The sequence below is a fragment of the Crocodylus porosus genome, unplaced genomic scaffold (assembly GCF_001723895.1).
Source record: "Crocodylus porosus isolate Cpor-Errol unplaced genomic scaffold, CroPor_comp1, whole genome shotgun sequence".
Taxonomy (NCBI): domain Eukaryota; kingdom Metazoa; phylum Chordata; order Crocodylia; family Crocodylidae; genus Crocodylus; species Crocodylus porosus.
The window spans coordinates 62,487,886-62,504,858 of NW_017728949.1; the positions used below are offsets into that span (position 1 = coordinate 62,487,886).

Genomic DNA, 16,973 nt, shown 5'->3' on the forward strand with positions numbered 1-16,973 from the left:
GGCGGGGCCACAGCCGGAGGGTGAGGGGCAGTGCCGGAAGTCCGGAAGCCAGAAGGCGGAAGCCGGCTCCTTTCGGGGCGGGGATATCGCCGGAAGCCAGAGGTCTGGAAGCCAGTTTCTCCCGGGGCTGGGTCACTAGCGGCGGGTGAGGGCGAGGGGTGTAAGGTTTTCCCTTCACAGGCTGGGGTTCGAGGCCTTCCTGGGCGGGGCAAGCCGTGGGTTGCTCACAGGGCTCCTAGCTCCTGAGCTGTCTCCCCAGGCCCTTGGCGGCTCTCTGGTTTCCTCACGGCCCAGAGAAACCCAGCGCCAGTGAAGAGGCTGAACTGTGCAGTGCCCCATTGCAGGGTGGTCCTGAAACGCCCCTCCACTGACCCCTGGGGTCGTGCATGTCATGCTAGAAAATCTGTGCAGAAGCTTGTCACTTAAAAAAAAAACCCCTGGATCTTCAGGAATAGCAAGTTCTGGTTTGCAGCCCAACTGCGACCTCAGCATGGACCGTGGCTCTATTAATTTTTTTAGATGACCCATGCAAAATATCATTCCACGGCAGGGGTCGGTGTTGCCATCCTGTGGTTGTTTTCGGACTCATTGGTTTTCTCCGTCCTGATTTTTTGAACAGTGTCACGAACGAGAGCGGCGGGATGCAACAGCCGGTCTGTGAGCACCGCGACACGGGAGCTGCTTGTTATGGCTGAGGTAGAGCAACGAGTCTAAGCGGTGTGTTGCGCTGTACAGTGTAGTTTTGTAGTTTCTTATAGTTTCATAGTTTCTAGGGTTGGACGGGACCTGAACAGATCAAGTCCGACCCCCTGCCCCAGGCAGGAACGAGTGCTGGGATCATAGTACCTCAGCCAGATACCTATCGAACCTCCTCTTGAAAACCCCCGAGCAGATTAAGTGAAGGTTACACACCAGATGCTTTGTATTAAAAAACATTTCTAATGTTGTTGGCCCACTGTGTGATGTGCAATAACTGTTTTGCAAACAAATAAACAACAACAAAAATCCTCGAAGAAGCTAGACTGCACCACGCATGCCAGATCACGATCCCCTACTAGTTGTTCTTCTGCCTTCTCCCAAAAAAGGGTATTCATAGATTTTAGAGTCAGAAGGGACACATTAGATCATTGAGTCTGACCCAAATTGAATTACCAACTGCTCTGTTTGTAATATAAAAAGGCTAACCATTCTCCAATACAAATTTCCTCTTCATCCACTATGCTCATGGAAATCCTTGTTGGGGATCGTGACTTTCAAAAGCATTTGCAGTGTCTAATGACTTTACTTCTGAAAGATCCAACCCTGTATTACTGTGTGTAAAGGCAAGAAACAAGTATGGTGTTTTGTTGCATCAGAATTGAATGTAGGAAAGAAGAGGAAAAAAAGTAGTATATTGATAGAAATGCTGTTCCCCTCTTGCTTTTGTTATGAGGTTACTCATATTTTCAATATTTATTGTTAAATTTAAAGTGCCAGACTTAAACCTATTTTGAATGATAGTTCTGGAAAGATATTCAGAAATAGGGGCAAAACTTTGGCTCCTAAGTCCATAGTTAGGTATCTAATAGGATGGCCTGATTTTTCTAAAGTGTTGAGCAACCATCAATACCCGTGCCCACCATCTTAGTTTTGACCCTTTTATCAAGGGTTCTCTTCAGATTAAATTGTGTCAGTTTAAAAATTATAGCGCAGCTCAGTGTAAGGCGGTGTTTATAAACAGTGGGATTCATCATGCAGTTCACATCAGGTGTTTTGGTGTGAATTTTTACGTGATTAGGAATAGTGACAATTTCCTTTTTGTCTGACTTGATACCTGCAAGGGACCTGATTTTTTAGAGAGTGAGTGCATAGGCTTTTCTCAAAGTCAGGCCTCTTCTAAGGTGTTTCTTGTCAATCACCAAGAAATTGAGCACCACCAGATCATTAAACCTAGAAAATTTAGGCCTTGGCTTTGGAAAGGATGAAGAATTTGACTAACTGACAGACAGCATCTCTGTGAAAGAGAACAAGTAGCTTTCATATTTTCCATATCCAAAAGAAGCTGAAACTGCTGTTTTTTAATTGAGCTGTCAGTGATTCATTGATAGGACCAATTTTCCTTTTGTTCTCAGATCCCAACAAGTTGTGCTTTATCAAGTAATATTCCAGCAGGCCACAAGCTTATGACTTCCCATCCAGCACAGCAGACTATTGAATTAGGAAGCTGGAACATGACAGGGTACCAGGTAGGGGTATCTTTAGAAGTTAGATCATGTCAGTTTTGCAAAGCTTTTTTTTTTTTTAAACATGGAAATCCTGGCTGTTCAGTTTGTTGTGGCACCTTGGCATGCCTTGAGATCCTTTCAGTGGTGCCTTGGGGTGCCGTGCACTGTTAGCGTTGTTAGGTATGCAAACATGATTTATATGAGATTAAACTTAGAGTTTTCAAATAGGAAGCCACAGTGTTAAAAACACTGTGACCTATTTTGGTTATTCTGAGTTCTTTGCAACAAAAGGATTGTTCTATTATAATTCTGTTGTCAAAAATGAGTGAAAACTAAGAGCATTTTCCAGGCATTTTCCAAGGGGTGCCCTGTGTCTAAAGATGAGAACCAACAACTTAAAGTTTCTTGGGGATCATAGGTTAACACTAACTGAGGGTTTTTTAAACAGCCAGGAGAATTTTAAGGTTTTGGCTTCCTTCTGTAAGTTTGACTTCTTGTTATTGTGTTGTTTTCTGGTATTGGATGTATAGCACTGTGTACTCAATTAGAAGATCTATTAGAATTACGGTGTACCATAAGATAACGCTCAGAACTCAGGCCATTCCTCTTTTCTCTTTCCTCCCAATTGTAGCAGGAAAAAGCAGAATGGGAAAACTTAAACAAATTATTAATGCGTCATGGCTTAAAACCTGTGTCTCTCGCTACCCCACGAAACAGCAAAAATCTAACAGGTAATGCAGTGCCATTCTATACAAGCTCTTATTTTAACAAAAATATAAACTTTGCATTCATAAATCATCTTTACAAGCAGTGTCTGGAGGTGCATACCTCATGTCTGACCACCCTCTCGTCATTATCTTATCTTCATTGTCTCCAGATATGATAGTTTTAGATAAACACTCTTCACTGGGGATAAGACTAGCACTGAAAACTTTGGTAGAAGACACAGAACGACAACAGAAGATGATGCAGGGGCTTATACAGGCTAATCGTCAACTTAGGTAAGGATGTTGATGGAAGGAAGCTATTTATGAACACAGATCCCTGATTATTTATGCAAGTGGTATGTTTCCTGAACAACTACCGAGTCAAAGTTTAACAATTCATTTTCTGAGTGTTGAAATTTTTTGGTCATAACTTAAGGCCGTTTCCTTAAACATTGTGCAAGGGCAAAGGTGGGATTTGTGGATGAGGATACTCTGCTAGTTTGCTCTGCTTGTAGAGCTTCTCCCTGTACTCAGAAGTTTTGGTCACTGAAATTGCCCTACACTTTTGCCATGGGTTGCTTTGCATGCCTTGTGCAGCATCTTTGGTGCCAGTGCCTCAAGAACTACAAATACTTCATTGTATTTAGTTAAACATAGAGCAGAGTACACTGTTTTGCTTTGTTTTTCTTTGTTTAATTAGAGAAGAAGTGCGCTTAGAACGTGGTCGAGCATCTCGGCAAGAACAACATGCCAACGACTTGGAAAAGACTGTGGAGAACATAAAATCCAAAATCTGTCAGCTGGAAGATGAGACTATAGCCAAGGTTTGCCAGCAGCAGAACCAAGTGAAAGAGCTTCAGAAAGATCAGCATGTTTCACAGGTGACACTGATACACTATTTAGGGATTGAAACAGTAGATGGTTTTGCGTGGTTTCATGAAATACTTGGAAATATTTGCAGTGACCAAAATAATACAAGAGCTTGTGTCATCAAGTTGTTACTCTATATTTATGATTTTTACAAACAATGAATTTTTCAACAGATAGAGTTTGAGTAACTGATAAAATCATCTCTTTCCATCCACCTCCTAAATACAAGTGGGAAGTAATAACTTAGCTGTCTCGGAGCCATGCTGCCTAACTAGTATATCTGTCTGGTCCCATACAGCATAGTCTTCCCATCTTTTTCATGCCTGATATTACACTTATTTTAGAATTACCCCATCATCTGTTTGCAGACCAAGTTCCATCAGCAACAAGAGAAACTTCATGAACAGGAAGAGACCATTGCACATTTGCAGAAAGAGATCTACAAGGCTGGGGTGGAAGAGCAGGAGCGCATTACTACACAAAACAAAATGTTCTGCCAGTTTTGCAAGCAAGCCCCCAAATCTCTCTTGGATCAACAGTAAGCAAGTCTATATTGTCATAAGTGAGAACTCTGTATATCATGTATAAAATGAAGAAACCATTTTAAAATGATTATCCTTGATGATGTTGGGATAGAGATACTGGAAGTACTTGTGGGTCCTTTTTTACATATCCATTCAATAATTTATAATAAACCTGAGTTGGATAAGTAATTCTATAAAGAACAACTATTGCAACCCCTGAACACTAGATGGGAGCAAAGGACAGAGAATGAAGAGATCCCCAGAGGAGTTGCATTTAAAAGTACAGCACTATATAGGTCCCATTCTGGTTTGCTGTATTTGTGATTTAAGTCTGAAAAGTGCCCCATTTGCAAAGTAGCCTCTATAGATGTTCATTATCCCTACCTAGCAATACACATCCCAGGTATCTCATAGAGGCTACTCCATATTCCAGGGAGAGTTTTGATGGCACTTCTTTCTCCATCCCATCAATCCCATTCCTTTGGTACCATATCCACCACCTTGCTTTTTGCCTTCCTCAAGGCTCATAAGCTCAAAAATAGAACTGGATGGTCATTTAATCTAATCTCGTACTCAAGGCAAGAACATCCTTATCCAAACCGTCTCAGCCAATGTTTGTCTTAAAAAAATACTGAGAAAAAAGAGTCAGCAACTCCTCTGGATAATCACTTCCAGTGCCTAACTACTTTCACAGTTAGAAAGTTTTCTCTAATATTACCCTAAAATCTCCCTTGTTGCCATCTGTGCCTATTACTGTGGACACAGAGAACACAGACAGATTTCATAGCCATCTTTAACCTGTTTTGTATTTGAAGAGTTACCAGATTCTCCCTCAATATTTTCCTCTCTAAAATAACTAATCCTAGCTCTTTCAACCTTTCCCTAGCTATCATGGCTTTTTATCCTGTTTTTTTTTTTTTTTTTTGAAGCCTGAAGAAAAAAAGACATGGAAACACTTCAGCCTTTTCTGCGTTGTCTCCCTATTCATTTGGGGATTTGCACTATTTTTGGTCATTGTCATTTCATGTCCTTACAGAATTCTTTTTTGTTATCTTTTATGTCCCTCTTTAGCTGTATCTCAATTTGCATCTTGGTCTGTTTAATTATAGCTATGCCAAACCGGGGAGACTTCTTTTGAATTAACTGTGCCAATTTCAGGCTGGGACAAGGATCAGATTTCTGGTTTGTGTAGCCTGGAAGGTTGTGCCTGTTCTGCTGTGCGTCAGTCCAGTGAACATCTGAGAAGTAGCACAGATAAAAGGGATTGTATCAAGTGATGATAGAATAGTGTTTGGAAAGACATGATACTTGTTTGGCTTTGGTTGCAATACCTTGGTCATTAATTTATGTAGCTTGTGGAATATTTTGAATGGCTAAAATATATAATTTTCCCCTCAGATTTCTTTGCCTAATTGATTATTATGAATCTCAGATTAATCAGATGAAAAAGGAGCTAAGGTAAGACCAGTTCATTAATTATTAACACTGTTTCAGTTAGACTATGCAAAGCTACATTATACTACGCTTGTTGAAATAGATGGGAATTTTGTTATGAATTTCATTGGGAAGGCATTCATTGTACAGCAAAGCTTTAACTCCTGCTGAAATCAGTGGGAGTTGAGGGACTCATAGCTGTTTGTGAAGCATGAAATATCTTTCAGGGTTAGCTGTTACTTGAAAATTAAATGTCTAAGCTATAGGCATTGCATATTTCACAAAGCACTAACCTGCCAGAAGCAGCAAGGGACTATAATAGCCTTGAACTTTAGACCCAATTCTCTGATACCAAATGACATTGAAGGAAGTGATGGTATGAAAGTGCATCATCTGGTAGGTGGCTGTCAACCAGCTTGGTCCATGGCATAAACTAGAGTAGCCCAAAGGCTGTTGTAGCTTTTGTATCTGACTCTTGCTAGTCAAAGCCTGCTCTGTGGCAAGGAAGTGAAAAGCATTTCAAGATGTGCTCCTTTTACCCTGGCTCTCTCCCCTCTGCCAGGGTCCAAGAGGTAGAAGTACTATGTTGGCTCTACTGCACTGGGTGATCCCCTTCTGTTATTTGTGCTGCAGGTGATGCAAAGAAGCCAGAATGTAATTGTGAGTCAGGGCCAATAAGATGAGATTTTAATTACAGAAGTGCCAGATGTATTTTGTTTGTGTTCAGCTTGCCCCTGGATGAATAGTGTGTACGATTCGGGTTGAAACAGCCTGAGGAAAAAAAAATAGGAGAGTGCGAGTCTGTGGACAGATATACTATGTTGCTTTCCTGGTTTTTTTAAATTTATATTCTTATTGGTGTCTAATGTAACTGTTCTTAGTTAAATTTCAATTAACATGAAGAACTAACCTGTTTATTATTTTTCCCAAAAGGAGATATAAAAAAGATGAAGATCATGTTCAACCAGAAGGAAAAGGCAGGGGGGAATTCTTAAATCTAGATGCTACTCCTAATTATAGAGCGCTGCTAACGGTATGGAATTGGTACATGTAATGAGTGCAGATTTAGAAAAAATGGCTTCTACTAACAATTAAATGCTAGTTGTCTATGCATTTGAGCTTACTGCTCCCGAGTTTGTCTGGGATTGTATACCCTTTGGAGCAATTTTACTGTCTTCCTAACTGTTTACCTGTTTAGCAATAAGGGCCTGATTCTCACTAGGGCTCTTGGGTACTATCACAACATAAAACTGAAAAATACTCCTTTAAATATCAGATAATTGCTTAAACCGAGAGATTGAAATAAAATAGAAATAGTTAACATGCAGGCTCTGTTTCAGTCTTTTCAGAATCAGCTCATTGAGACAAAAGCCAGGAATGAACAGCTTCAGCATGAAAACATAAATTTCAAGAAAGAGCTGGAAACAAGGTGAGAAGGGTAAAGTCATTTGTTTTAAAGACACTTAGGTGTAACTGCTGTATAAAAAAAATAGCTGAAGTTCTAGATGTTTACCAAGACATCTGTGTAGTAAAAGCAGAGCCTAGAAGATGAGATAGTTGAGAGAGAATGCTCAAAGCAGTGACAATGGCAGTAAAAGCAACTATCCATAGTTGCACTGAAGATCATGTATGACAGTTCTTCCTGTTTGGGTACCTGCTGTTCATCCTGCTGTCACACACAAGTGTGCTTAAGCCCCACTAAGCTGAGGGACAGAATAAGTTTGCAAGATTGCCATCTCTTTACTATTAGCATTATTACTCCTAAGGCGTGGTCTCCAGGATAAAATGTTCCCCAGTATTGCTAGACTAGCAAGTCCTCCCAGGGTCAATATAGCTCATGCCAAAAGAGGTACTTTTTTGCTTTTATAATGGCCTAGGCTAAGACTTCAGCCATAATGAAATCAGCATTGTTTTACTGGCAAAGCTTTCTAGTGGAATTTTTGCCTAACCTTATTGATGTCTTGAAATGTAATGCAAAATGTTTCTTTTCAACAGACCAACTGTACAGGAATTAAAACTTTACAAGCACCAGGTGAAGAAACTGGAGAAAACACTGAAGAAAAATATCAAGTAATTACACTCAACTCTTCAAAATAATTTCAACTTTCATTAATGCTTCTATTAAATTAATAGATGCTAGGGCTGGAAGGGACCTCAATGGATCATTGAGTCTGACCCCCTGCCAGTGGCAGGAAAAAGTGCTGGGATCATGTGACTCCGGCCAGGTATTTGTCCAGTCTCCTCTTGAAGACCCCCCAAGGTAGGGGAGAACACCACCTCCCTTGAAAGCCCTTTCCAGATTCAGGCACCCTTACCGTGAAGAAATTCTTTCTGATGTCCAGCCTAAATCTGCCCTCTATCAGCTTATGGCCATTGTTCCTGGTTATTCCAAGGGTAAACAGAGCATCTCCTATTCCCTGCTGCTGCCCCCTGCCACTGAATCTGTATATCGCCATATTTTGTAATGTTTAAAACATTTTTTAATGTTTAAAAATGAAGGTATTTTACTGCCTGTAACTTAGTGACTAAGGATGTTCCAAATTTGCTGTTCACAAGTCCTTGATTTATGACCATGGCTACTATACCTCGAAAGACCCCAGGTACATCTCTGAAGTGATGACCTAGTGTCCAAAGAGAGTTGGCCCCATCTACTCTTTATTTTTTTTAATTTGTTAAATCTTTAAATTGGGTTTTTAAAATTTATTTTGAACACTACTTTAAATAAGATGGCAGCAGAGATGAAGTTGTAGTCATGCTTTCAAGTTCACAGTGTTCTAGCCACCTACCTCCCTAGGAAGTACTTTTGCTGGCATCTCATTGAAAAATTGCTGTATATCTTATTCCTCAAATAGGTAAAGGTTATTTGTATCTTTGTCCTTTCGTACACATGGGTCCTATTGATGTGATGTGGGTAACAACCCAGGCGTTACTGGTCAGAGAATCTGTGCTAAACAGTTTGAACACCATAAATGCTAGCAAAACTTCCTTAGTTATTTATATTTGTGTATAAGGTTGTACCTCAGTGCAACATCTGGTCACAATGGGGTAAAGGTTAGTATAAAAGTGAATACCTATCAGTGAATACCTTTCATATATCTGGAAAATTGGACACAACTTTTTTAAAAGTGAAGAGATGATCTGACTTCAGGGGGGATGCAAATGAATAAAATGTGCACAGACTGGACAGGCAGCATAAAAGTGAAAAAGGTGGAGATTTTATTTGCAGGTGCATACATGTAAAAATATTCTTGTCCTACTGGCTTGGAAGCTAATTGCTTTTGTTGAAAGCACTGGTCTCTAACATACTGTGTTTCTTTTACATAAAGATCACGTGAGTTTATAATGGGAGAAAAGATCAAAGAAAATAAAGAATCTGAGATTATCACAGAAGACCAGCTGCAGGCAGTTTGTAGACAATACTTACAGGTACAAATAAAGTTTTCAGCTGTGATGCTTTCAATAATAGCTGGCAGTTTTATAGTGAAGCATAAAAGACTTGTCCCAGACTTGTAAGAAGACTTGACTTGAACAGAAGCATATTATCTTGAATTGAAGTTTTCATATATGATCCACTTTCTTTGAATATCTAAGGCTAGGCAGTGCGCTTTTGAACTTAAACACCTCCAATGTGGTTTAGTTCAAAAGTGCACTGCTGCCATTTTCTCAGTGCTGACGTGCATTTCGCCGCTTATACAACTGCAAGCATCACAGTGTCGGGTGCTTGCATGTGTAAAAATGCCCAGTATTTCTTACCCTGTGAAACATTTTAAAGTTTGTCCTGGGACAATAGACATGGACATCTGAACAACTTCACTTTGTCCCAGGTAATATGGTTTCTTCTGTGTCAAATGTGATGCCTATTTGTAGCACATCAGTCAGATTTTTACCTTAAAAGATGGGGTTATTTAGCATGACCCTATCTTAGTTTAGGTTACTGGAATAGAGGCCAAGAAGGAAGAGAGAATGGATTAGGAGCAGAACACAGAAATGGCTTGACCCAGACCCTCTTTGGGTGGCCCTTTGCATGTATATCTTTTGTTTTAAGGACCTAACATGGTGTGGACAGGGATGAATTGTAATACAGAGAATGTAAAAGTGAGCTGAGCGGTAACCACATCATGGATGGACAGGTGTCACAAGCCTTCTCCAAAGTGAGCTGTGTTTACATAACTAGCATGAAGGAAACAGTCATGGAGCAAGACCCCTTTGTACTACCTACCGTACAGAAACAAAATCTGTTCCTGCCCCAGAGAGCACTCTAACCTTGCCAAGATTTTTCGCATACCACTCCTTTCTGATCCTGACAAAGCGTTCGCATGGTGCTCCTCTTCCAGGATTAGCCTGTTGCTGCATTGGCAGCTGATGGAAAAGCAGAGACGAGAAAAGATTGACCTTAGGCAGTTTTTCAGATTCCCAAGGATTTGGAAATTGGAAACATTTAAATTAATTTACTGGTAGGAAACTTACAGAGCTAGGCATAAAGTGTAACTAGATAAATTCCATTCTGCTTATCCAGTAGCTGTCAGTTGTTAATAATTTAAATTACTCATAAAATGGGATGGGTAAAATTTTGCTGTGCTTGACTAGTAGGAATGCATTTTACCATGTGGTCATGTCCCAAGCAAACACTAATGCTGTGGGACAGGGGTAATAGATTTACAATTGTACAACACAGCTAGTACTTCTCTCTTTTTCTCTTGGTCACCCTGCCATTCTTGACTCTTGACCTGAGTAAGCTTTTTGAGAGAATTATCCTGGCACATGTCCGCGAGTGGCCAGCAGGGGAGATTATGCTCAGGGGAAACCAGCGTGCGTTCATTAGAGGCAGGTCCTGTCAGACCAACCTGGTGCCTTCTGCAACCAGGTCACCAAATCCTTAGACACAGGTGTAGCAGTGGACATATTATTTCTCGACTTTAGGAAGGCCTTTGGTACTGTCTCTCACCCCATTCTTGTTAAAACACTAGGGGACTGTGGCATTGACACCTACACAGTCAATTGTGTCACTAAGTGGCTGGAGGGCCGCACCCAGAGAGTGGTGGTGGACGGGTCTTATTCGACCTGGAGGGATGTGGGCAGTGGGGTCTCCCAGGGCTCGGTCCTCAGGCCCGCGCTGTTCAACATCTTCATCTGCAACTTGGACAAGGGGTAGAAAGCACCCTGTTCAAGTTTGCTGATGACACTAAGATGTGGGGGGAAGTGGACATGCTAGAAGGGAGGAATAGGCTGCAATCGGACCTAGACAGGTTACAGGCATGGATGGATGAGAACAGGATGGGTATCAACACTGACAAGTGCAGGGTACTGCACCTGGGGGGAAAGAACCAGCAGCATGCCTACAGGCTGGGGAACTCCCTTCTCGTTAGTGCAGAGGCAGAAAAGGATGCCAAAATGAACATGGGCCGACAGTGTGGGGATACGGTCAGGAAGGCCAACCGTATCCTGTCATGCATCCACAGATGCATCTCGAGCAGGTCCAGGGAGGTGATCCTCCCCCTCTATGCGGCATTAGTCAGGCTGCAGCTGGAGTACTGCGTCCAGTTCTGGGCGCTGCACTTCAGGAGGGATGCGGACAACATGGAGAGGGTCCAGAAGAGGGCCACTCGCATGATCAGGGGACAGCAGGGCAGGCCCTACGAGGAGAGGCGATGGGACCTGAACCTGTTCAACCTCCACAAGAGAAGGCTGAGGGGGGTCTAGTGGCCTGTTATAAACTAGTCAGAGGGGACCAGCAGGCTTTGGGGAAGTCCCTGTTCCCCTGAGCACTACCAGGAGTGACTAGAAATAACGGTCACAAGCTGGCAGAGGGGAGATTCAGACTAGACATCAGGAGGCGCGACTTCAGAGTCAGGGTGGCTAGGGTCTGGAACCAACTTCCAAGAGAAGTAGTGCAGGCCCCTACCCTAGGGGTGTTTAAGAGGAGGTTAGATGAACATCTTGCTGGGGTCGTTTGACCCCAGTACTCTTTCCTGCCCGTGGTAGGGGGTCGGACTTGATGATCTGCTCAGGTCACTTCCGACCCTAGCAACTATGAAACTGAGACTCCATAACCCTCAACAATTCACACTAAAATAAGCCTTTTGCCCCATCTATTTGGCTTAAGAAGGTTAATGTGCCTATCAAGACATCCATAAAATACAGATTATCATTACAATTAAATTCATTTATAAAGGAAGTCAGTTATTTGGAACAGAATTGTGTATAGAATCTGCCTAAAATTACCACAAAGCATTTATTGAATTGGGGCAGCAGTAGGTTTTGAGATGCGCTTCAGACCAAATGTCCATGATCTGTATTCTGTCCTTGGCGCACCTGTTGCAGGTGTGCAACATAGCCTTTTCAGGTTTTTTTGAAAACAACACATTTATATCCTGTTAGCAAAAGTATTAGTAAGTGGCTTGTAAGTATTGAGGCATTTCTCGTAATGGTAATTTTTTTAAGTCTGTAAGTCAACCACACAGCTACGTATTGTATTTTACAAATACTTTCCCACTAAAGTAAATATCAGAGCTATTTGTGATATAACACCAGATGCTTCATGTGCCAAAGGTTAGACTACGTGACTAGGGACCTGTTCAATTCACAGATTTGCAGAAATCGCAAAATCAGGCATTGTTTGAGAAATAAAAAAAAAAAATATTACTAAAATAAAATGCTGGCTCCCTAGTGGCCCAGCTACACAGCCCACTGCAGGGGCCTCTGCCACTGTGAAGGGGAGGAGCCAAGTTGGTGGCCACCTCTGTCCCTTGCCATTGATTGGCTAAGAGATCTGCCTGTCATGTGGCTTTAGCCATCCCAGCCAATCAGCAGTGAGGGGTGGTGGCTGCATGGCAGACAGCCCTTTTGGCCAATTAGCAGTGAGGGACAGGGCCCCTCTGCCAATCAGAGGCATGGGGGACCCCCACTACAATAAGCCTGTGAAACTGGCAGCCAGCCCTGTGATCCGCCCACAGATTTGGCCTCCTCGATTGGGTAGGTCCCTATACATGACCCTTGGGGTCACTTCAAAGCCTATGATTTTAGGCTAAACAACAAAGCACTGTTGAGCTATTTCAGCATTAAAAGCTTCTCTTTAATGTTTAAGGTCTTGTCCAGCATTGACTCTGTATTAAGTAGTCCACGAGCTCCTCCTCTAATATATAAGCGAAGTAAAGGGCCAATCCAAAATGGCATCAAAGAGAATGGACAAGAATGTGGCTTTGAGCACCTTCCCCCTACAGTAGAAATGTGGGCAGACCAAATAATGGCGCTAAAGGTAAGGAATTGCTGTACTTTTGCATTCTTCAGCTGGGACCCGGTCATTTTTTGCAATCTTGAGCTTTTGTTTGCTTAGCTTTCACAGCTATTCGGTTTTGGGTTAGTTCAGAAACAAAAAAAATCTTATGCTGTTCTTCCTATCACTTTATTTATGTCCGTTTTATACTACATTTACCCAAATCCAGGATGACTGAATTTAAGATAACCTTCTCCCAATAATTAGATTCTCTACACGGAAGATGATAAATTTGTTATAATTTTCATTTATAAAATCTATTTACTTGGGGAGGGTCATCTTAAATTTGTCAGACCTCTACCCCTTGTCCTTCCTACCTGCATCCCCTCCCATATTATTCCCTGACCTTGTGCTCCAGGCCCTTGTCCCTCTGAGCCTATTCCTGCTGCCTGTGCCTGACCCCTGCCACCTGTCCCATACCCCACCCCCAGTGCCCATCTTCCCCCACTTCCTGCACACCCTGCTACTTAACTTCTGCTGCAACTCTGCTTTGGTTCTGGGGCAGTGGGTGGCAGCAGCCCCAGCCCAGCCTGGCCAGGGAAAAGCAGCTGTGTCCAGGTTAGGGCTGGAGGGGCTGGAGCCTCTGGGGAACAGGAGAGGTTGCACTGTGTCCTCCATTCCCGAGTCGCATGCCATAAGCCTCCCCATGTGCCTCCTCCCCATGCTTCCTTGGCTGCATGCCCTCTCTACCACCACATGAACTACCTTGCCCCAGTGCAGGCAGTGGCTTAACTGTGGTTTGCCCCGAGTACTTGAGGATTTTTGATTGGGGGAAAAAACCTTATCTTGGATTCCAGTAAATGTTTTAATGTAGTCCTCTGCACAACTGACTTTCTTTTTTTCAGTATCTTTGTTCACTAGTTTTCTTGGGGTAAAACATGTTTTACATTTTATATATCAATGAACATTCAAGTACTTCCTTCTTTTTAGACCATTAGCTTTTTGGTTTAAATAAAGGCATCACATTTTAGGCCAATCTCTGAGTAACAAACTGCTGTGATCTGGTGTCAATCTATTGCTAATCCTTGTATTGGAAATGAAACTTCCATTTTTGAAGCTGAGAATATAAGCAAAATATTTTGTGTAATGGTTCTGTCTAAATTAAATCTTAGTCTGCTACACCAGTGTATTTGTCTTGCACAAGAATTCAACAGCTTAATTCTTTCCTTTATGTAAGTGCTGTAACTTACTATTGTACTTTGAAACTTGCAGCTTCTCTAACTTCTGAATTTTCTCTCTATTATAACAGGACTTGTATAGGTCTCTGAGAAAGCTATCACAGGAACTTGTGCCCTGGCACACTATAGACATACAGGACAACAGTGAATGGCCTCGTGTTGAAGACCTTCAGTTCATAGTGGATGCAATCTTGGAAGAAATAGAAAATAGAGAAAAGGTAACCTATCAGAAATTCCTCATATCTTCCAGATTAACTGTTACTCTAAAATTCCTATCTGCATTCTTCACACACTGATTGGGTTTGTGTAGTTGGGAGTCTGCACAAGGCCTCAGAACTGCCTGCTTGACTTTATGCAGGCAAACACTATTTTAATAAAACAGGCCAGTTTATCCTGGGAGTGACCCAACTTGAAGGAGTTAGTCTGGGGATGGATTTGGCTGACTCCACATATCATCATCTTAACTCTGTTTTGTCTATTTCTAAATTGGCAAAGAAAAGCACTTACGCATACTCCACACTCCATCTAAAGGAAATTGTCCTTGTATCAGAGACAAGGGTTCTGTTTCCTTGTCACGTTTAGCTAAACATTTTAGAGTAAGCCTTTAAATTAGTTAATGCCTGCTGTTTATTAAGAGAAGCAACCTGTTTTAAGGAATTGTTGCTTTTTTACCAATGCCTGTCCTTGACGACTTGTTTTTATCCTTTGGTACAGAATAGCCAGATACCATCTTTACAGACATTGTATGCAATAGTCTCTCACTTCCAAAAGCTTTTTGATGTGAGTTCTCTGTATGGAGTTTATCCACGAATGAATGAAGTTTACACAAAGCTTGGAGAAATGACCAATGCTATGCGAAACCTCCATGATCTCCTAGAGCTAGGTAAAAATTCACTGTATTTCATGTAGTTAAACTCTTCCAGATTCACTTTATGCAGTAACTGGAGACAGGGGAAATTTTGATTTTTAAGTAGAGAAGATAGTGAAGTACAGTGAGAGGACTAATAAGTTGTTCAGAAATGTTTGTGACTAGAAAGAAAAGTCCAAAGGTGCCTGGAGGCTCCCTGGAGTTTGAAAAGGAGAAACCCATAATCAGCGTATGATTGCTCTGGTCTTAAACAAGTTGTTTGACCTGCAGCCCTCTGTCACTGGGAGGAAATGTAAGTCTGTCTTTGGTCAAATAAGGCATGGTAGATATGTAGTAGGGATGCAAATACTTTAAAAATTACCTGTTTAACCTCCTTTAGTTATATTGGTTAAATGGTTAACCAATAGCATGTGGTTTACTGACCTCCGGCAGGAACAGCCCTGGCTGCTTTTGTCTTTGCTGTGTACCCCAGGCTGCTGCTGGGGAATCGCGGGGAGGGGGCAGCAGGTGTGGCCAAGCCATTAAGGGGTGCTGCCCATCGGCAGAGCTGTGCCTCCCCTCCCTCCTGGCCTGAGGTTGCAGACCTCTCCTGTACCTGGACCCTGCTGTTGAAGGGAGTGGGGGAAAGGAGGTGCTGTGCCCCCTCCTTCCTGCTGCAACAGTGAGACTCCTAGCCCCATGATGGGTCTGCCTGCTCCCCCTGACAGCAGGGGCAGTATAGACAAGCCCAGTCTGGAAGGGAAATCTGCACATGAAGCTCACTGCCACTCCCATGACTACTCTCTCTTAAACCCATCCCTACTCTTACTGTTACAGACATAGTATCTCTACTCAGCAGCTATGGTGAACATGCTTAGTTTTCCAAATTTACACTCTTACCCTCTTTTTCTTTTAAAATATTGAATGTTAAAAATGGAATCAATATTTATAGGTACTAGCAAAATTTACCTCGTAGATGGGGAAAGAGCAATGCCAGATGGATCTCTAGTAACCAGCGGTTTGTGAGTTGGACAGGACTCGGCATAAGGTGGTATGGAGCTACTGGAACTGAATTCTGTGGAGTCCTTCTGGCAGCTCTTAAGTACAGAATCTGTCCTCCTTTGGTGATGTTAACACTTTGTCACAGCTGTAAATTTTGAGCCATTAAGGGAAGCATGAGATTCCTTACTGTCACTCTTCCCTGATGAGCACAAGGTGTTCAGTAGCTGATTAAATCCTGTTAATGCTAAAATCTGTATACAGAAAGTGAAGATTAAATTAAAGACACTAGGTGGACTTGCATTATGCAAAACACTTCCCTGCTAATCTTTGTAAACTTGCGGTGTTTGTTCCTTACAGATAGCTCAGCCCCACCCACTGTCCTGGTGGACACTGTTGGAAAGCTTTGTAACATAATTAATGAGAATGTGACTGAACAGGTCGAGCAGCTGCTGGGGACCCAAGACATCCTAAGGTATTTGGACTTAGAGGTGTCACTCTTGAAGTATGAAACCGAGTAACTCAGAGAACTGGTTAGGACTGCTTCTCATTGCGGGACTGGATGTCAAGTGACTGAACTTAAGTCAGTGAGGTACTATCACTGCACACTAAGACCTGGAAGAATGTGCCAGAGAGAGCTTGCACCAGAAAAAGGAGAGGCCAAGTTGTAATGGGAAAAATTAATTTAAGCCAACATCAAGACTGAAGGTTTTGAAAACAATTTCTACTTAAGCATGTAGTATCTTTAAACCAGTATCAGGTATTCCTGCTTATGTGGGAAATGAAAGACATAGAACTGAAAAAAAAGTGCTTTTGCACAATGTCCATATAGTCTATGGCAGACAAAGTTCTTTGGGTAAATGTGATATATTTTATTAAATCAACTAAATAGTTGGAAAAATTGTTCTTTGCAAGTTTTCATAGATTTCATAGACAT

At 41.9% G+C, this 16,973-nt stretch overlaps 1 protein-coding gene across 3 annotated transcripts in view; it reads left to right on the plus strand.

Annotated features, from left to right (window-relative positions):
- Positions 1-92: 92 nt before the first annotated feature.
- Positions 93-16,973, plus strand: part of CEP70 (centrosomal protein 70) — a 19,469-nt gene continuing 2,588 nt past the window's right edge. The window contains exons 1-16 of one of the 3 annotated variants that reach the window (XM_019554297.1): positions 93-102; positions 620-696; positions 2,112-2,225; positions 2,836-2,935; positions 3,082-3,205; positions 3,612-3,792; positions 4,150-4,319; positions 5,704-5,763; positions 6,673-6,772; positions 7,080-7,168; positions 7,735-7,809; positions 9,066-9,165; positions 12,824-12,994; positions 14,262-14,408; positions 14,905-15,073; positions 16,397-16,511. In XM_019554297.1, the coding sequence (XP_019409842.1) occupies positions 688-696; positions 2,112-2,225; positions 2,836-2,935; positions 3,082-3,205; positions 3,612-3,792; positions 4,150-4,319; positions 5,704-5,763; positions 6,673-6,772; positions 7,080-7,168; positions 7,735-7,809; positions 9,066-9,165; positions 12,824-12,994; positions 14,262-14,408; positions 14,905-15,073; positions 16,397-16,511 (1,724 nt within the window). In that variant the 5' untranslated portion in view covers positions 93-102; positions 620-687. Of the gene's footprint in view, positions 103-549; positions 718-2,111; positions 2,226-2,835; positions 2,936-3,081; positions 3,206-3,611; positions 3,793-4,149; positions 4,320-5,703; positions 5,764-6,672; positions 6,773-7,079; positions 7,169-7,734; positions 7,810-9,065; positions 9,166-12,823; positions 12,995-14,261; positions 14,409-14,904; positions 15,074-16,396; positions 16,512-16,973 lie in introns of those variants that run through there. The other 2 variants (XM_019554298.1, XM_019554299.1) reach the window with 2 other exon arrangements.